The 21,255-nt window shown below is 31.4% G+C and overlaps 3 protein-coding genes across 7 annotated transcripts; 2 read left to right on the top strand and 1 right to left on the bottom strand.

The window, feature by feature from the left end:
* Positions 1-7,719: 7,719 nt before the first annotated feature.
* LOC140872307 (bidirectional sugar transporter SWEET7) lies at positions 7,720-9,718 on the top strand. The gene is made up of 5 exons (XM_073275128.1): positions 7,720-7,811; positions 8,068-8,104; positions 8,297-8,675; positions 8,944-9,063; positions 9,443-9,718. The coding sequence occupies exons 1-5, from the start codon at positions 7,769-7,771 to the stop codon at positions 9,590-9,592; spliced, it is 729 nt and encodes a 242-aa protein (XP_073131229.1). The 5' UTR covers positions 7,720-7,768; the 3' UTR covers positions 9,593-9,718.
* Positions 9,719-10,228: 510 nt separating this feature from the next.
* On the top strand, positions 10,229-17,328 carry LOC140871810 (uncharacterized). Of its 5 annotated transcripts, XM_073274534.1 has the most exons (13): positions 10,229-10,500; positions 11,155-11,380; positions 11,513-11,581; positions 11,786-11,866; positions 12,347-12,444; positions 13,560-13,794; positions 14,298-14,414; positions 14,699-15,002; positions 16,003-16,214; positions 16,289-16,350; positions 16,430-16,735; positions 16,809-16,972; positions 17,231-17,308. In XM_073274534.1, the coding sequence occupies exons 1-11, from the start codon at positions 10,396-10,398 to the stop codon at positions 16,607-16,609; spliced, it is 1,689 nt and encodes a 562-aa protein (XP_073130635.1). In that variant the 5' UTR covers positions 10,229-10,395; the 3' UTR covers positions 16,610-16,735; positions 16,809-16,972; positions 17,231-17,308. The 5 variants fall into 5 exon arrangements, with proteins under 5 accessions (XP_073130635.1, XP_073130634.1, XP_073130633.1 ...); XM_073274533.1 differs by lacking the exon at positions 16,809-16,972 and having other exon boundaries at positions 17,231-17,328; XM_073274532.1 differs by having other exon boundaries at positions 16,430-16,972.
* LOC140871812 (protein ABIL2-like) lies at positions 16,980-19,900 on the bottom strand. The gene is made up of 9 exons (XM_073274538.1): positions 19,784-19,900; positions 19,406-19,488; positions 19,133-19,283; positions 18,705-18,792; positions 18,500-18,595; positions 18,145-18,205; positions 17,949-18,040; positions 17,651-17,748; positions 16,980-17,526 (listed from the first exon to the last, which is right to left on the bottom strand). The coding sequence occupies exons 1-9, from the start codon at positions 19,859-19,861 to the stop codon at positions 17,380-17,382; spliced, it is 894 nt and encodes a 297-aa protein (XP_073130639.1). The 5' UTR covers positions 19,862-19,900; the 3' UTR covers positions 16,980-17,379.
* Between the last annotated feature and the right edge of the window lie 1,355 nt (positions 19,901-21,255).

Below are 21,255 nucleotides of genomic sequence, written 5' to 3'. Positions count from 1 at the left end.
GACGTGAGGTTGGATGCATTAGAAACCCCTAGATGTTGGCTAAGTTTTGGAAGTGGTTTCACGGCATTTGGTGGTCTGAGAAGGTAGTACGAGCGGATTTACAGTAACCGCTCAGGGCTGCGCGCTAGCTGGGGGAACAGCCTGTTGCAAGGCTTCGTTCTCCTTCCTCAGACCACCGTTTGGGCTGATTCTTGGCTTGATCGAAACCTATAGATGTATTCTAGGATTGAGAAGTAGTTTCACGGAAAAATATGGCCGGAGTAGGGAGAACTATCGTATTTGGCAACACTGCTCACCTGCGCGCGCGAGCATAGATGATGTCTGTTGTTTGTGGTCGTTCTCCACCTATAGTGCATGGTTTGGGCTGGTTTTTAGCTTGATGGAAACGTCTTGAGGTTGGCTAAGTGCTAGAAGTAGTTTCATGGTCAAATATTGTCTGACCAGAGAGAACGAAAGGAATTAGTACAGCTGCACGGAGTTGGTCGTGAGCAGAAATCTGCTTGGGTTAAGTTTTGAACTTCTGGGTTTTATTTCGGGCTGACATCGGGCTGGGTTGTCCGAGTTTGGTCCGAGGGGTCATGGATTATGTTAGTTGGGTCCGGGTTCGTGTTAGATGAGTCGGGCTCGGGTATTTCATTTTTAAGATATTTATTAGTTTAAGTGGTTTTTGGGCCAAATTAAATGTTTAGAAAATTATTTGGGCTTTCAAATAATTTTATTTGGGGCCTTAAATAATTTATTTAAGTTAGCTCAATGATTTTTATGGGCTTGGGAGCCCATGGGAATTTTTGGGTCAATCCATGAATTTTTGGGCCAGTCTAAGAATTTATTGGGCTTAATTAAGTTAATGGGCTTAAATATTTTTATTTAGGCTCATTTATGATTAAGGACTTTTATTTAAGAATTAATTAGCAATTGAACGTTTATTTAGTTAATGGGCCATATTAAAATTTAATCGGCTTAGATTGAGTGATCGGCAGTCTGGACCAACCCATGAAAATTTACTAAGTCCGTAATATATATTTAATTTATTTTATGCATGAAAGTTATTTTTAAGTATAAGTATTTTTATTATGAAAATTAATTAAATATATATTACGGACACCTTTTCAGTGCATGTATACATGAAATATTCAATTATATATGGTCATGATTAAGAGTTGAGCAATAAAATATTTTTATGATGAGAGTTGAAGTGGTGTGACAATACAGTTCGGAGGTGGTTTACCACCAGCACATTTCAGGAGGTAGTTTACTACCGGCATAGAGGTGACTTGTCACCGCCACGTACGTTGATTTAAAAGACTGATCAGTCGGCCTATATTTAGTCACACTCATGGATATACCCATAGATTGTTTAGAAAGTAACATGCTCAACTATATTCAGTATGTTCAGTTATGATTATGTTCATTCAGATACCCATGTTATTTTTATCATGCATGCATGTTCATGTACGTATATGTATTAGTATGTTTATGTGATGCATTATTTTAACCCTTGTTATGATAAAGATTTAGACATGTTGAGCCTCTAGTCTTACTACGCTTATATGGTGCAGGTGATTATGATGATAACACAGTAGCTCCTACAGGCGGTGAGGGCCTATGAGTTCACTTGCAGATGGCACCCGTGACCGTTGCTATCAGTGTTTTTATGTCTTTAGATTTTTATCAGTTTTTTAAACACGTTTTTTCGCATTTATATTATTATGGTGGTTTCAAAAGTATTATCTTATTTACGTGTGCATGGCGTACGAGTTTTTTTGTATGTGATTCTATTTTAGTAATGCATGATACAAGATTTTTATTAAGTATTTGATTAATATTTATATAAGTTATTTATCAAGTCTCTATTCAATGTTTAATTTTTATACATATTTGTATAGTAATATTTTTTTAAAAAAATTCTAGTATTTTATTAGATTGAGTCGTTTCAACTTATTAGTGAATAAGGCGATAATGAAATAAGCATTCTTATCTCATTTTTTATATTTATATTTAGGTAATGTTTGCAACATCTAAAAATAATTGTTTTAACAAAACAACTAATTAGATGAAGCAACGCATAATTTGTTCTGCATATAAGAATTGAATTAACTTAAAGGATTATATACATTAGTACATTACTATAACGAAATTTGTCAATGTACATAATTCTCAACCGGCCACACAATGAGATGATTCTATGCTAGAATATGAGCACTGCCCATCATGTGCTACATTCAATAGTTTTTTTTTTTTTTTTTTTTTGTTTTTTGCATTTCAGATGTTCACATGAACATATGTGAACATCTAAAATGCAAAAAAAATAAATAAAATATGACCCTTGATCTTCACATGGACAGTGCCTATGTGGTAGCATAGACTCTTCCCACACAATGACATGTACAACATATATGTATTTGTCGACTCATTCGTATACTTGGAATAGTACTCAGGGGCGGCTCCACATATGGGCAAGGGGGGCAACCCCCTTGATTTTTTTATTTTTTTTTTATAAATTAGTAATATATTTATAGTTTAAAAATTGTAATTTATGAACATAAATTAGGAATCAAACACGAAAATATAAAAGAGGGTCAAAATTTTAAGTTAATCTTCATCGTTTAATGTGTGAAAAGTGACCCAAAAATTTGTGGCTCATAGTCTGTAAAAAATTGTAGCCCAATCACCATGTTTTTAAACCTAAATACAAATGAGTTTTAAGTTTTTTAAACCTAAAATTAAATTGTTGAAGCAATAATTGTTAGCTTACAAGCTTGTGAGTTTAACTTTTAATTTACGAGTTGCAACAACTGCAGTGTATAAAGAATTTTTTTTGCTGATAAGATTATTACGAATATTAATTAATATACTGAAATATCTATCTATCTATCTATATATATATATATTAGTTTGTCAAATGAAGTTATTATTAATTATTTTGAGAAAAAGTCAAGTCTTAGGGTAAATTGTAAGTGAAATTTGAAATCTAAAAATATTATTTAAATGGGAGTATTATATTTAAATTTTGTTATTTGATTATTATTATTATTATTATATATATATATGATCTTTTATTATGTTTGACTGTTTTTCCATGATAAAATTTTGAGATCCGCCCCTGATAGTACATATAGATTTTCTTTTCTTTTTTCTTTTTTTTTTTGGTCACCCTTTTTAAAATCAAAGTCAACCAATACGCCACAATATTTACTTTCAATAGTTGAAAAAAAACATTAATTGGGTGAATTATGATTTATGCAATATCCATTTAATCAAAAGAACTCTTGTGATACTGCCACACAAATTAACTTTATGAGACAAGTCCAATTGATTCAACTTATGAAAAAAATATAATATATTATTTTTTAAGTCAAAAATAATATTTTTCATATATTTTTAGCTCATGTATATATGTGATATTGATTCATTACATATAGTTTTTTTTTTTTTTGAATGCATTCATTATATATAGTCAACCGGTTTATGTATGGTAGTCTGTAGCAACTATAATTCATTAATTAATGATATTAAAGTATACACATGCACATGCATACAAACAAAGACGACTTTCTAAAGAATTATTCACCATTACTGGAAGCGAAAGCCCCAATTTATAAAGGAGATATTTTCCCAAGTCAATTAAAGATTTAGGTTCGGTTTGTACATATACTTATAAAATATTTTTATAAAAGTCTTCTTATTTTTTTTAAAAAAATGCTTTAAAAGTTGTTTTAATAATAAATATGTGTTGGAACAACTATTCTATAAAACTCAAAAGTAATTTTGTTCATCTTTGTTTTCTATAGTTTCATTCTAAAAATATCTTAAAACACTTCTTAAATGTTCTTTAAAAACTATACTTCAAGAACACTTCTTAAAAAATATTTTCCAAAAACATTTTACAAAAATCTTATCCAAACACATTCTTTTAAGTTTTTTTCACTTATAAAACACTAAAAACGTTTTTAAACTAGTACATGTCAAAAAAAATCTTAATAACTAAATATAAGTTTCAAATAATGGTCACAGTGCATTTTTATGCTGGTGAAACTGTGATATATGGAGTGTTTGGTAGAACTTTTACAAAGTACTTCTTAGCTTTTAGTTGAATGGAAGTGCTTTTGAGTGTTTGTAAATGTTAAATTCTGTTTTAACTTCTACAACTTTTACCCAAAAACAAGAAGCAAAATTTTGATTTGTTTTTGCTTCTGTTTTTTTGTTTGAGGTATAAAATTATAAATTTACATTTATATCCTTAACAAACTTGTCATATTACGTATTCTTTTAAGAAAATATTTTTTTTAATTTTATATTGTTATTACAAGCATTTATTTAAATATATATATATATTGAAAAAACTGTAATTTTGGTCATTTATATTTGTCATTTTGCGATTTCGGTCCTTTATGTTTTCATATTTCTGTTTTAGTCCGCATGTTTCAATTTTGGCAATTTCAGTCATTTTTATTTGAAAATTTTTATGTGTCACTATACACGTCAGCTCCACATCACCACTGAATTGGTGGCACATCAGCGTCACATCAGAAAAAAGACTACAATTGCCAAAAAAATAAAGATAGCGGACTAAAACTGAAATCTGAAAATATAGAGGACTAAAATCGCAATATGACAAACATATAGGACTAAAAAAACAATTTTTCCATATATATTGCATTTTCATAAATTTTTTTGTTCATATCTTGTATATTTCTAAAAAATTTTGTCGTTTTTTATATTTTATTTTTATTAATCTTATATATTTTCTGTTATAAAAAATAAATTAACTTTGATACAAAATTCATAATATAATAATAATATATAAATCATTTTTATAGTGTGTGAGTATGAAAAATTAAATAATTAAATAAGCTTATGGTTGTTATTTAATTAAAAATTAATTTTGAAAGCAATTATTTTCCAAACATTAAACTTTATAGCTTGTATTAGCTTTCAACTTATATTTTCAAACACTCCTTACTTTAGCTTCTCATAAATTTCAAAATAATCTCTACAATAAGTAAAAACTTTCCAAAACACTCTCATATTAATGCTCTATTTTAATTTAATCTTGGCTTTTCAATAAGATATCACACCATCTAATTGTTAAAAATATGTAAGGAGTATTTCTCTCAGTGTAACCCGTTAGTCGTTACAAATATTGGTCGTATGGGCCGGGGTTTACTAAAATCGGCTTCACAGCAGAGGATCCGAATCCATAAAATTCTTCTCTTCCATTAATTATTTCACACAATAAAAGTGATTAATCGCCGGAAGTTGAAAAGCGAAAAACGAAAACACCAAACGCATGCCTTTTTTCACGTTGAAACCATGAAGAACCTGTCACCATGCACGACTACATGTCGCTCTCCTACGCCTACGGTGTTCAAATAAACTGGCAACATTCATCACTAAAATCGTGTTACAAGGTATTTATAATTAAGACGTGTGGCATAAAAATGATTCTAAATAGTTGTATATTTTGAAAATAAATTAGTTATAATATGTGAGATCGACGCTTGCTACTACTTTACCAAACTACCAATAATTGCACTATTTGTCATCAATGAAAATTGAACTCGTGACTTTGCTCGATACCAATTGTAGGACCGAACGTTTGTCGTTTTACCAAAAAATATAATTAGATTTAATGGTGCAACTCAAATTATTTAAGCCACACAACATCACAAACATTACGTTACGATTACCCCATTCAATAAAGACAATTATTGCACCCAACCAACGTACATGAGCTCGTTCAATGAAGAGTAATTGTTGATTTAAGAAAATAATAAAATGTATTTAATAAATTTTGAGATAATGAAAATTATAATACGGAAAGTACTAGAGCATAAAACAGAAGACACACACATATATATAAGTTTTGATATAGTGAGCATTCATCATGAATATATACATGACTCCATGAACATCTACTGATATGACATTGATATATCGAATGTATTGGACATCACGTTACTTGCATAAATATCCGTAGGTGTTCACCAATTCGAATATATATATATATATATATATATATATATATATATATATATATAAATCCGTTCCCAACTAATTTCTTTAAAGGCATAATCCCGACTTTTTTTTCTTTCTTCTTTTAATAATATAATCCCCACTTTAAAGATAAAGCAAAATGTGTGTCTACGTATATATATGTATACAAAAGCTGTAATCCATTACCGCAAATTTCCCCGCATTTACTCCATCTGGATATTCATATGTCAAAATGAGCACCCAATTTAAATGCAAATATCTATGGATAAGGATTGGTTTGACTCGAATTCAGTGCACCCACTTAGTCATAACAAATTAACAATAAAACATTCATTTTTTCATGACGGAATTAAAGGAAACAAAATAACGGATTTTTTTTTTTCAAAAATTAAAATTACATTTCATATACCCCATTCATCTCGATTATATAGGCCACAATTTTTTTGTCCTAAATATATAGATATACACTATAGTTAGTAATACTATTTACACTCTTTTACTAAAATACTCTTATTAACTAAATCTTGATAATTTTGCACACATTTTTTGAATGTAACAGATAGAGATCAAATAAAAAATTTGTACATAATTTATTTTTCAATTATTTTTATTAATCCACGTGAAGAAAAAATAAGGCTGTAGGAGACGGAGTGAGTATACGTCGATCTATTCTCATGTAATAACACTTTTAATAACATTGTGTTTGGATGTCTAAAAAATGGAATTTGAAATTGAATTTGGATTTGAAATTGGATTTGGATTTTAAAATCAATGGAATTGAAATTTCATTTTGTGTTTGGCAAAAAGTTAAAATATATTTTGGAATTTGATAGTATAAATTTTGGATAAATGATATTTTATAAAAAAAATTATAAAAAAAACTTAAAATTTATAAGTAAAGTATATGAATTTATTATTAAAAATAATTTTATTGCTTTATAAACTCAAATCTCGTGAAATCCCGTGAAATCCTATGAAATCCCACCAAATACCAATCCCGTTTTCAAATCCCAAGTTGCCAAACACTAAAACGGTATTTTCAATTCCAAATCCCACCAAATCCCATCAAATTCCCGTGATCCAAACATAGTGTAATAGTTTTTCAAGATAAAAACATGGCCGAGAATTCATTAAATTCCATCACCTGTTTTTAATCCCTTTATAGTATTTTATTAAGGATAACTATATATATTTTATATTATAAAATATTAATTCCCATAGTAACAACATTTGGTATCTTGTGTAAGATCATCCACTTTGCAAATTTTTTAAAATCATTTAATTGTTTTTAAAATCCATATCCATAGTTCTAAATTTTAAATACTTATATCACTCTTATTAAAAAATATTGTTAAAATTCATTAATTTTAAAATAATAAAAATTATCATGTTTAAATAATTATTCTAATGATACAAACACCCAACACTAATATAATATAGAAAAAAAGGTCCTCTCAATTCAACCAAAATCACTAACATTTTCTGGATTTTCATAACCTTGAAAAAAGTGCCGCATTAAATCGTTACCGGATTATATATTTATAATTATAATAATAATAAAAAATCCATGTGTTGGTCTGATTTTCACCGGCCAGTACATGTCACGCAGGTGACACTAACAACTCGCGTATGTAGCACAAAAGCCAAACCAAACCTCTTCCCTTCTTGCCTATATATATGCACCATTCCTGTCTCTTTTCTTTCATGCATTCAACAAATTAATTCAAACAATAAATATATATATATTTTTAAACAAATATAATTATCCATCATGTTTTCCAAGGAGGATGCTCGCACTGTAGTTGGAATCATAGGTTAGTATATGTGTGTGTGTTTTTATATATATATAATATACGTAAAAAAAAACATTGAAAATGGTCCCATTAAGTGAATTTTTTTACGCATGCAACGTCGTGTTAATTTTTTATTTTTGTTTTTATTTTCTGATTTCTGGCTAAGATTTTAGCTAGATTAATTGGTTAATTGAGTGAATTATTTTTTTTATTTTTCTAAGATGTATAGAGAAATAACTGGTTTCTGTTTGTGATATGTTTAATTTTTTTTTTCCAGGTAACGTCATAGCCCTCGTATTGTTCCTGTCTCCTGTGTAAGCGCTTCGTTTCACGTCTTCATTTTATTTAAGAATGTTCTTGATTTATCGTTGAAATTTATTTTTTTATTAAAAAAAGCACAACTTTTTTTAGTCTTTCGATGTGATAGTGTAATATATTACGTATGCATAGTCGAAAAAGATTGCATTTTTTTTTAAAAAAAATAAAATATGAATTTTCATATATAGGCCGACATTTTATCGGATATGGAGGAAAAAATCGGTGGAACAATACTCGCCGGTACCATACTTGGCCACATTCATCAACTGCGGGCTATGGGTTCTGTACGGGCTGCCCGTGGTGCACCCTCACAGTACCCTAGTGGTGACCATCAATGGCGCGGGCTTGGTCATCGAGATCGTGTATCTGTCGCTCTTCATCGCATTCTCCGACGCCAAGAAACGCCTCAAGCTGGTGGCGACGGTGGCGGCGGAGTGCATTTTCGTGGCGGTTTTAGCCCTTCTTGTCTTGACTTTGGTTCATTCCACAAAGCTCCGCTCCACCGTCGTCGGTAGCGTTTGCATGATAGGGAACATTATGATGTACGCGTCCCCCTTGTCCGTCATGGTACGTACGTACGTACCATTACATACATCAATATTATTACATTTTATATTCAAAAAAGCCAAAAATATAAAATAAAAAAACATATCCTCGATGTTTTCTTTATGATATATATATTATATAGTTTCTTGAATTGATTAAATCTATAAAAAGTTAAAAGGAATTAGAAAATCTCTCCTTTTTCTCGAAAGCTCGGATGCATGCGAATTCGGATGATTATTGAGTTTATGTGACAATGTATATGTATATTTTTGGATCGATGTGGTTGCAGAAGCTGGTGATCACAACGAGAAGTGTGGAATACATGCCGTTCTTCCTGTCTCTCTTCTCCTTCCTCAATGGGATTAGTTGGACCGCTTACGCCCTTATTCGTTTCGATCCCTTCATTGTTGTAAGTCATCGGCATCACCAAAAAATTTTGTAAAAAAAAAGCTGAGACAGAATCTTATTCGCAAATTAATCACATTTTAGACATTGAATTTATTGGTTTCTTTTTCCTAGACTTTTATAAGTTCTTTGTGACTTTAAGGAGTTCAACCTCTATTTAAAAGATGTATTTTGCATGGTATTCAAAATTAAAATCACTTCAATCTCTTTCTTGAAAAATATTTTAAACCAAGTGATTTGTAATCCAGTTCACTAAAAATGTGAGTTTATTTGATAGAACATATTATTTCTATATATACAAACTCGATCGTAAAATATATTTCTATATTTAACCAATTTTTTTTTCCTTCATAAAGTTGACTCCTTTTCATTTTACGACGTAGGCTCCAAACGGGATGGGAACATTTCTTGGGCTGGCCCAGCTTTTATTATACGCTGCCTTCTACAAGTCAACCAAAAGAATCATGGCCGAAAGAAAGGCCCAATCAGAGCTGGACTTAGCTGAAAAGAAATCGCAGATGAATGCAGTTTAGGAACTGGATTTCGTCATCCGGCCTGGCCTAGTTTTAATATATATGAAAATTTGTTGTACCTTAATTAATAACCGGTTTAACTTCAAGTTAAAGTTGTGTAGATCTGGGATCCCTTCTATAATCTTGCTGAACCGAACACTATTAATCTCGAAGTTTATTAACCGGTTTAATATTATCTTAGATGTTAAAAATACTTTTCCCAGTCATACTTATCATATTATAGTATATTATTCCTACAAATATATATATTCTTTATTTGTTTTCCCCTAAAATATTATTATGTTATCTTTCTGAAATAATAAATAAAAGCTATAATTATACCAACAAATAAAACTTTACTTTAAAAATGTTAATCTTAAAAATTAAATTAATTTTCACAGTTATGAATACACAAATTCATTGTACATGTAGCATTGCTCTATTGTATATAGTATATACTAGTATCTGACAGCATATAATAAAGATTATTAATACTTAATAGAGACGAGGTAAATTAGAGATTCTTTTTTTTTTTAAAAAAACTTATAATAGAGATTCTTAAAAAATAGTTAAATTGCATAAAAAAAGAAATAGATAAATTAAATCAAAACTCTAAACCGAGGGTATTTGATTTCACGTTCCCGCCACCGTCTTTCTCCGCACACATGAGATGCGTCAATTTTCTCCAATTTCGTTTTTCTCTGAAATCCATCAGTAATCAATATTTTTTTTTGTGAACAAAACCTGTGATTTCTGTTATTCGATTCACATCTGCGTGAGATTTTACTCTAGCAATTTTCCGAGTTTCGTGAAACGCACAAAACATGGGGAATTTGAAGCGATGGAGCGTGACTTACACGAAGCATGTTAAGCAGAAGCGCAAAGTCTATCAAGACGGTTATTTAGAGCTTCAAGACACTGGCTACAAGGTTTTTGTTTTATTTTTAAGCTTTTCTTTGAAATCTGTATTTAGATTATACTTTAGGCGATTTTCAGTTATCGTGGTGTAATTTTTTCATGTTTTAAGCTCGCGATTTAATACTTGCTGTGTTGAGCTGAAATTGTCTCTCATCAGCAAAAAAAGTTGAAATTGATATATTGGTTATTTATATTGGATTCTTATATTCGAGATGGATCTTCATGGGAGAAGCAGATAGTTTTACTTGAAAATACATTTTTACTGCGTTTGCCTCTATTTTAGTGCTTGCGTTTTCGCTTTTGTTGTTAATTTTCTTTTTTCAGCTGTTTAGATAATAGATAGTAGACTGCTGTAACCATATTCAGGATTTGGAAAGCTCTTCTATCCTTGTCCTTGAATTTCGACCAATCATTTTGACTAACTTAAAGCTTGATTTTGTTTTATTTTTTTAACTACAAGCAGGATTTATTTATGGTCCGACTAGTTTAATCGGGGTTCATGTTCGTTGATATTGCTTCCTTTTGCACAATAATGATTCACATTTTCATCAAACACTAATTTTAACTAGCCTTTGTTTAAACTCTGACTTTGGGCACGTTTGAACATGATTTTTATGCTTGTATGACTTTTAATTTATTGGATTTCTTTTTAAAATCATCCACAGATTATGCTTTATGATGAATACGACAAGCTCTTGGAGACTAGGTTTGCGAAAAAAGACGATGTTATCGAATCTGGTGAATCAATGATATTTGATTCCTACCTCGTGGACATTGGCGAGCAATGTGGAGGGAATAAACCTTTTTCTAGTTTGAATTATCAAGATAACGATAAGAAAGTTAAAGAGAAATTAAGTTCATCATACAACCATGGGTACAAAAATAACTCAGGTTCTGTTTGCACTTCCTTAAAGTTTTCTTCTTCTTTATGTTTTAATTTAGAGCTGGTTCTTCACTTCTTCATTAAAATTTAGGAAATTGATCAATTTTTAGCTGTGTTCAAACCCATGTTTTGTTTAAAAGATAGGAAGCCTTCTTTTGGGGAAAGCACTCGACTGATTAAGTTAAGTCCATCACAAAAAATTATCCGAGGTCTGTTCACTATTTTTCTCTGTGCTTTGTGTTGAAAGAATGATTGCATTGTACACTTTTCTCTGTGCTTGGTTAATATTCTTCTAGCAGTATATTGTTTTTGTGACTTATTGTCCTCGAAATTTTGAAAACTTTCAACTCTAAATGACTCTGATATTTGTGAGATCTTAGTTGACAAGCTTAAAAGTTATTCTCATTTTTCAGAGTTCAAGAAGAGTGAATTGAAAAGGTATAAGTCTTCACCTTCACCAAGTTTTCTGGACATGACAAAATCCACTAAAACAGGTAAGGCCTTGACTGGACCATACACTTGAAAGCATAATCTTCGACTATTTGTCAGGTGCAAGGTGGTTATAGGATTCATTTTAGTACACTAAGTTTACAATTCCCTATATTCTGTACACCCACCTAAATAATAAAAGGAAACGATAAAGGGGATTATCAGCTACCCCAATTTCTTATTATAAATTTGTCACAATGGTAATAAATTATGTATGTTAATTCAACATCTCAATTTCTATAGTAATTAATTACAGTTGAGGTATGCATTAAAATTTGAAAGCAACGGATTTATTTTGTAAAATATTGGCTTCTCATTTCATCTTTCGCCAAATGTTTTTTAAACAAACATATGTTTTTCCATGGCATGTGACCCAATGACTGGTGTCTGGTAAATAGTTATGTTCTTTTAAGTTTCGATAATTTGCTAATTCTTTTTCCAGCCGTTCTTTTGAGAAAAATTAATAATTCTCTTTTCTGACCAAGAATGGCAGGTATTGTATACTACACAGTTAACACAAAAGGCGAAGAAGTTTCATGATGGATTTTTACAGCTTATAGTTCGTGGATCACAAGGGAGGCAGGTCTCAACACATTTTTACCGCAAAACCAAAATTTCACTTTTTATATACTAGTAGTTCCAACAGTCATTTGGCTATCTTACTTGCACTTGATTTCAATAAACATATCAGCTTAAATTATGGTGGCAAGTACAATGCCAGGACCACAAATTTTTGGTGTAATCACCAGCTCTCTCTTCAATACACTTTTAACACTTAAACTGAGCGTCTCCAAATAGTTTTTACCCTTAAACCTGAGTCTCTCCAATTGCTTCAACGTGAAACTCGATAAATTAAGGTAGGATTAAATTTGAAGTTATACCTAAAAAAAGAAAAGAAAAGTGAAGTTATTAGAAGGAGCCTAGAAGTTGAGAGTTCAAGTATTGGACTACTGCAGTATACGTAAAATTTAGCTGTAGTATATAATATAAGCCTTGAACTCTACAACTTTCTCGATCTCATGGATTTAGAGGTTGTCTAACTTAGAATGTAAGCAGAATGAACATTATGTTGGTCGAATTGGATGATTACTTGAAACCCTTACGACACACCTTCGAGATGAAACAATCCAAAACAAAGCTGCACAACTTGCATTATTGATGTCTTAGCAGCCAAGTATCCAATGATATAAGCAGGACATGGAGAAGCTTGATGCAAATTGTTCTAGGCAAGGTTGTCGTAGAACAACCAATAATAATTAAAGTCAGTGAAAAGAAAGCTGGAAGTGAGGGAAAAACCTTAAAATTCATTACGATTTTCTATCCTATACTTCATATATAAGTTCTCCCTCCCTTTTCTCATCTTTCCCTTGGGTTTTGAGTTCACAAAATTCTTTAATTTATTATGCATCAATCGCGATATCAAGATCTGAATGTTTATGAGATATTCAGCTGTAACATGGATTTGATTTTGATCGTTTTATTTAAGTATTGATATCTTACGGTCAGGCTTTGTTTATTTCTTCATTTCTCAATAACAATTGTAAGGGCCTACCGCCAACTGTTCATCTACACCAAGTCATTTTAAATTAAGGCTTGAATCGTCTTCACTGTTTCTTTTTTTTTTTTTCACATTCATAATGTTTGCTGCTCTCATCCTTTCAATATATTAATTTCTTTTTTACTGTTTTCTGACATAAGGTCATGTTGTATGATACAAACAAACGGCTCTTGGATAGCAGATTTCTGAAAAAGAATGAACCAATTAATTGTGGTGAATCACTAGCATTTGAGGGTCATTTGGTAGAGATTGGAGAACAGGAAGATCATAAGCTGCCCATCAATTTGACTCCACCTGGGAAAATTCACAAACTAGTTGGAAAAAATACATCTGATAGTCGAGTTGAAATGTCATGCAACGAGAAATTTCATGCCGGTACACCCCTTTCTACCACATTTATTGAAGTCTGCATTTTGGTAAATCTTACTGTTTTTCATTATTATCAACTTCATGCATGCCTATTTTGAGGGTTTGGAAAAATTGGCCAGCATATATATCACAAATCATGGAGGAATATGTCCCCAGTACAAAATAAAAAAGCAACAGAATTTTTGAACTGCTTGCATAAGACTAAGCTAGCAGTGTAACTATAAGAGGATGAATGTCTCTTTTTTCGTTACTTTTCCTTGTGCCGTAGTTCAAATTTTTTTTTCCAGATTTTGTTAGATTTCTATGCTATTCAAGAGGTGGAGATGATCCATACATATTGAACTGTAGTTTGAATTTTTCATTTATTTTAAAATGTAAACAAGTACATCCAACTAAAGCATTTTATGGTGAATTGAAATGTTTTCATTTTTTTCCCAAGGATGCTTGACTTGGGGAGGCATGTCATCTAATTATCTCATCTCATATTTTCATGTTGGCTTTGATGCAAGGACAACCACAATACAACACTTCTCAAAAGGAACATTCTGAATTTGGTGATTCAAGTTCCAAGGTTGTAAACACCAACATAATTTGTAGAACACCTACAAGTGTGCCTAAACGTGCTGGTAATAAAATCCCTTGATCTGGATAGCATTAGTGCATTACAATTAGTATATCCGTATATGTTCTAGATCAATATAAATTCAGATAATAAATTTTCTATCTCTTTTAGTACTAGTAGCAGCGCCTATCCAATCTATCTACAATGTCAAATGATGTCTCACTCTTCTTATGTCTCACTCTTCTTGTTCAACACTCATCCCTTTATTTACAATTTTATGAGTTATTTCTTGTACATCCTAATTCCTTCTCCTAAGCTGAAATGCTGCAAGTTTTAATATTGTGGCAGCCCGTGAAATCTTGTCCATTCTCCGGAAACCCATGATTCAGGAAAAGTTGGTCTCAGAGAACAAACATTTACAGCACCGTGGCTCGCATTCTTCAGTTCATTCTGATATCAAGCATCCAATAAACATTTATGCACAAAATTGTAATGGATGTGCAGAAGTTAAAGTAATAGAAGAAGTTTCGGATGATGATTGCAGCAATAAGATTTTAAAATGTGAGGATGTTGAAATTCTGAATGATGCAGAAAATCGCTCCGTTTCTGAAAATACAAGATTTCAGGCTAGGTCAACTGCATTCTGTCTCAGGTGTGCATACTACTAAAAAATGTAATCACATATAAAAATAGTATATTCTGGTTAATTTTGCAATTGGAGTGCTGTAAACAGATTCAGGTTTCACAGTCTTGAAGTTATCAATGCATTTGTTAGTAATCAAAACACACTTGTCTTAAACTGTCTTGGTTCTTAGTAGTTCTTTTTCTGTAGATTAACAAGCAAAACTCATGGTAGTTTTCCCTTTTGTTTTGGCATTTGCAGATATTTGTGTTTCTGGGGAATCCTTTTTGGAAGTTAATATTGGAGAACATAACTTATGTTTGCTATCATGTCCTGAAGATGACATTGTTTTATTGTAGATGTCTTGTCATTTAAGAATTACCTGATTCTATTATTTCATATGTATATAAACACACACACACACACACACACACACACACCATGTGTATGTATTTCTAATGGTATGCACACTGACACATTTTAAAATTATGGATATGAATGAAAGTACATTAGGAAACATGAAAATATGAACAAATATATACTTGGGATAGAAAATGAAATGCAATGGTAATGATCAATTTCAATTTTGGATATGAAAAATATTTTCTGAAAAATGACATAGGAAACATTAACTGTACTGTTGTTCCTATTTATGAATCTCACTTCTGTGGGAAATGATTTTGCTGTTTGACAGAGCTAGCACTTTCTACTGAGACGATGTCAACTAATTTTTGGTTGGATATCCTTAACTGCCTTAGCTTGGCCAAAAACAATTTACAGGAGTTTTGAATTAGAAAAAAATATTTCGTGATATCAGCTGAAGATTTGTCGAACTGGTTACACCAATGGAACATGTTGTATCATGGAAAACTTCGACCAAAGCATTCGTTTCTCCCTTGGCCATGTGCACACACTTTCATAGTTAATCTTGCTTTCAGTGGAATATATATGATGATTAAACTCATTCATGGTCATTTTGCTAACCTTAAATAAGTGTGGATTTTCTTTTAAATTTTGTACTTTACTGCAGCTCTGGAACTGATAGCCATGCATTGCTCACCTGCAATGTTGAGGGCACTGACAATAGTGAGTTGGAGTCAATTTCTTCAGCTTCAGAGCCTCAAATACTGGTAACTCCGACCTCGGATTCATTTGGACAAACAACTTCAACATCAGCATCTCTCATGGAAGCGAACAAAAATGTGGAGCTTGAAAATCCCTCCCAAATCATTTCATACAGAGGCAAGCTATGTTTCATAATGTTCATGCCTAAAACCTGGCTCTTTATGATGATTTATTGTACTGTAACCTTGCAGAGCATGGAACTAAACTAACTGCCGCATCAACAAATGATTTGAACTCAGGGATAATTGAAAAGGTCAAATATGTAAACACCTTTTCCTGTATATGAATTTTGAGCTTTGTTAACAGTGACATTGTTTTCCTTGTTGCTATAGTTTTGTGAAGAAAACAAAGGAACCAGTGGTGTAGACAATGTAGGAGGAGTTCCTGATTTTGGTATGGCTGATTCAAATAACGGTGCTTCTCAAGATCCCTCGGATGTTGGACAGGAGGGTACATTCGATTTCATTGCAAAGGAAATAGCCGAATTCCCAAGTTTTGATCTTGGATTTTGAACAAAAGCAAATGTGTAATACTTCCCGTATAACTTCCCTTCATACATGGTGTTCAAAATGTATACACCATCACTATTTCCCGATCTCATGATACTTAGAAGAATGTGACCGAGTATGTCGTTTCAGGTAAGTTTTTTATATGTTGAAATGATATAATATGTGGCCTTGCAGCCCTTAATCATCCCGTACAATCTTGCAGCTTGATGCCAAATAATACAGCCATGATGGCAAATGCAGTTGTGTAAATTCTGCGCTATCATTATCCGTCTTAAATATTCGGATTATCCCCATATTATGTCTGCCTTTCGACATGTTTGTATGCTGGCATGGACCCCGTGATTCCCTCCATGCAGAAATCGTATAGTATGTTTATACTTTATATGTTATATATGGAAGCATTATGCTTCCTTTCCGCTCAAAATTTGTTGTTGTTGGGTTATAAGGCGGATTTTCTTGAACAGTATCTCCTTTATTCTTCCTTTAATTAAAGATACATATATCAACATAAATGATGAAGTAATCTCCCCGTAGACATGGTTTGTGATGCTAAATTACAGTATATTCTATTGCATTATATTAACGGAAATTTACTTGAAACAATCTCATTCTGTCTCTTTGCAGGCGCAGTAATATTAGCACGAAGTTTTGTTATTTAAAATCCGCGACGGGTAAATTTTCTGGAAAATTTTATGAGTGGATAAATGTCAAAAAGGATCATGATTGTGCATGTATTTGTAATGGAACATTCTGTATCTATCATCTCCGATAATCTACAATTCCTTTCTTGATCGATGTATGTTGAGAAATGCTTTGAGCATATGGCTACTTTTCTTGACATAAGATTCAATATCTCTTTCTGGATTTCTCATCTCGGATCTTCTGCACACGGAAATGGCTCGTCTTGGTTCTAATCGACACTGCAATAACATATAATGCACGTACACATAACATTACAACGATTTACCGTTGTTTCTTCGTCAAAGCTAGACTTCAATACAGAAATATCTGAGATTATAAGGTTGATGAAATTCAGTGACATACCTTGTGTTCTTTGTTAGAGGGGCTTGGTGACATTGATCTATAAGGGATTGTGCCCGACCTTCTCAGTGGGAAACGAAGAGGTGAGACCGAGCATCTCCCTGGTTTGAATTCAAGGAAGAATGTCAAAATATTATGAGTGAGCATGCATGTAACTCAACTCTGCATGGGGTGGCTTGTTTGTATATTAATTAATCAAATGAATCGAGTTTAATATAAATACAATAAACTCAAAAATGTAATTTTTGAGAGTGAGTGACACTTTGACATATCCCCCAATCCAAATATACTGAGAACTGACCTGATTCTGATCTATCAGACACAACTCTCGTGTAAGAGAAGACTTTAGAAATTGGAGAATTTTCAGCACTTGTAATCCTTGACAGTCCTTTTCTGCATAAAAAAACATACTTTAAGCTAGATTGATATAACCAAGAAATGTCAACAAAAAAAGTATGATCAAGAAAATAACATATTTTTCTCATGTTATCATTTACCTTAATATAGATGATTTGTGCTCTGGTTTTGCTATTTGAAAAGCTTTATCAAATGGAATATCTGTGGCAAAAGTAAAATTTCATTTCATTATAAATCACATGCCTTTTAAATATTCAACTAATACTTTTTTTATCGCGTGTTTCGACGACTATGAGATAAAAGTCTAATTGAACCAGAGAAAGGGAAGGCATTAATTCTTTGATTTTATATTTATGTCGCATGCTGAGTTCTACATTCTTAATCCCTTTAAAGTAAATTTTGGTTCTGTTCATGCAGAAATCTAAAAATCCCATTAAGACATATGGTTGATATACAAGTTTATCTGTTTTAAAACATAATGCAACAAAAAATTACTTTGCTCTGGTTGGTGCTTGTCATAATCAGGACATGGACTGCAATTTTTGTGCAAAAACTTTGATTTGGCTGGAATAACGTTACCTGCTGCTGCACCTAAAAAAATGACATGACAAATTGACAATAATAAGCTGATGTCTAAACACAGAAAATAAGGATTGATAGTCAGAATTACTGCAAAAAGTTGTGAAATAAACGTAATTGCCTGGAATGCTGTACTTCTTATGGTGCTTTATCATCGATTGTTTCGATAGGCTTCTCAAATCCAAGAATCCTTGGTAAGTGCTTAATCTCTACGCTTTCATTACAAACATTAAAAATACGCTAAGAAAATCAATAAGCAACAAAAACAACACAATATTGTACCCTTTCTATGGGAAAAATTAGAGCAAAATGTGAACAAAAAGAACCAATTCATACAATATTAGCGATACCATAAATGTTTTTTTGGGAAAGGCCAAAATAGCTTCTCCTTCAATAAGAGTTAAGGTAGTGTTTTGAAAAGCTTCTAGGAAGCACTTCTCAACTTTTCGTTAACAAAATTTTACAAAATTTTAAAATTTTGTTAACGAAAAAGCCGAGAAGTGCTTCTAATAAGCTCTCCCAAACACTATCTAAATCAATTAATTTTACCTGTTGAATGGAAGAAAATCGAAGACTTGTATTAGAGAATTCATTGGCCTTTTCATCCAAGAATTTGTTGAGTTTATCAGCCACAGAGCCCAAATGATCAACAGTATGGACAAGAGCTCTGGCAACATAATCTTTCGACCCCTCTACCAAACTGAAACAATTATATATATATATATATATATCAAATTCGAATTATCAAAAAACCGTGTCATTTCTTTCGAATTCAGAACAAATAATAAAGATAAAGGATATGTTATTATATTAATGACATACAAATGTTTATGATTCTCTTTGACGTAGGATGACTCGAAATATTCGGCTGCTGAGTATAATTGTTCCCTCAGATTTTTCAAATCCTAAAAGCAATGCAAAGTAATAAGAACATCAGATGCAATACAAACCAGCTAGAGTAATGTAGATTTTGATTTAAGGCTGAAGAATCTTTCATGTATAGTGCCCAAGAAAATTAAATAAAATTGCTACATGCATGAGCGTTATAAGTAGAGACAAAAACATGAGTTTGCTGTTTAAAAAAACTCGTTCTAATATCAAGAAAGTGATGTTTCATTTCAAAATTTTAAATATTTATTTTTTGGGAAAAGTCTTAATTTGAAATCAAATGAACAAATAAAGAGTATGTACATGTTTTACCTTCAAGCTACTAGCAAAGTGGGAGCTGCGTTGTATGGATGTATCGTCCATTGAATTTGAAAACATGTCAACTTCCATTTGGTTCAAAATCAACTGCAGAAAGTAGATGCAAGAGCACGTAACAAAATTTTAAATATACATTAAATTACAATATATATATATGGTGAAGTATGTGGAGTATTATAGATACTAGCTATCAATGCACATGCATAGCATGTGCTATATAATGAAAAAATATATGTAAATAAAAAATTGAGCAATGTTAGAAATAAAAAAATATATCAAGTGAAAAGATGTTGATAAGCCGTTCTTTTAAATTTTAAATTAAATATGATAATGGATTCTATCACATAAGAGAGAGAAATTTTGATATAGATTTTTTTGTCTTTTATCTATAGAAATAAATTATTATATTTTAAGGTTAGACGAGTAATTTGACTTTGGTATCATATGAACGAACCAATTCGATTAGTATAGGTGACTCAACTTTTATATATAATATAGATATAAACTTATAAATACGTACAATGCTAGCTTTTAAAAACAAAGTAACATTGTTGGCAAAACATATCCAATTTTTTTTTTTTTTTTTTTGAGAGTACAAGTACAAGTAATCAAGTATAATAATATAATGAAACTGGTCGCACAAGAACTTGAACATTGACCCGAAACTTGCTTATCTCGGACAAAAAAACTACTTAAATCTATCTAAATAAATTAAAAAAACTACCCGCAATCAGCAGGAATCGAACCTGAGACCAAAGGTCTCACCTTAGCCATTGGGCTATATTGTATACGTTCCAAAATCATTTTTGAATTCCAAAATATAAAAGCCTAGCTAATATAAAGTTTACCAAGTGACAGGAAATATACAATGCTGGCTGTTGTTATTATTAGTTTGGTGGGAAATTAATGATGTTCATTTATTTGACGACCAATGCAAGGTTAATAATGGGTGTATGTTGCTGCAAATTGAGTTTTGAATTATTGAACAAGTGGGCCGACCAAATAAATAATGTCGCCCAGCCTACGTGCTTGTAACACTTAATACTCAAATAATTCAAGAACTTTTAAAGAATAATTAATTATCGGCTCTAGGGAGATGAGATGTTATTTTAAAACATTGTTATAAGAGTATATCTAATGATGTATATTAATTTATCAGTACAGTATACTCAACATGTATGAAGAATTATCCACTTTTAAATATATTTTTAAGTACGACTGAACGAAGATAACATAAAATTTTCCTTTAATGTATTCAATATCATAAATAAAATTGAACATTATATTGGACTAGTCATCCATCAACTCATATACAACTTTCATTTAAGTACCCATTGCTTTATGAATAGCTGTAGAAATGAACAATTGTTCACTCCTAGTTTTGTTTCATTGGAATTTTGTCACAACAAAAACAATAGCAAGCATCTCATTTTTGGTGATTTTAGGTCAGGCCTCAACCGGAGCAA

Source organism: Henckelia pumila, unplaced genomic scaffold (genome assembly GCF_033568475.1).
Source record: "Henckelia pumila isolate YLH828 unplaced genomic scaffold, ASM3356847v2 CTG_461:::fragment_3, whole genome shotgun sequence".
NCBI classification, from domain to species: domain Eukaryota; kingdom Viridiplantae; phylum Streptophyta; class Magnoliopsida; order Lamiales; family Gesneriaceae; genus Henckelia; species Henckelia pumila.
Note: the sequence above shows the minus strand (reverse complement) of the source record. Positions and strands in the feature narration are given on the sequence as shown.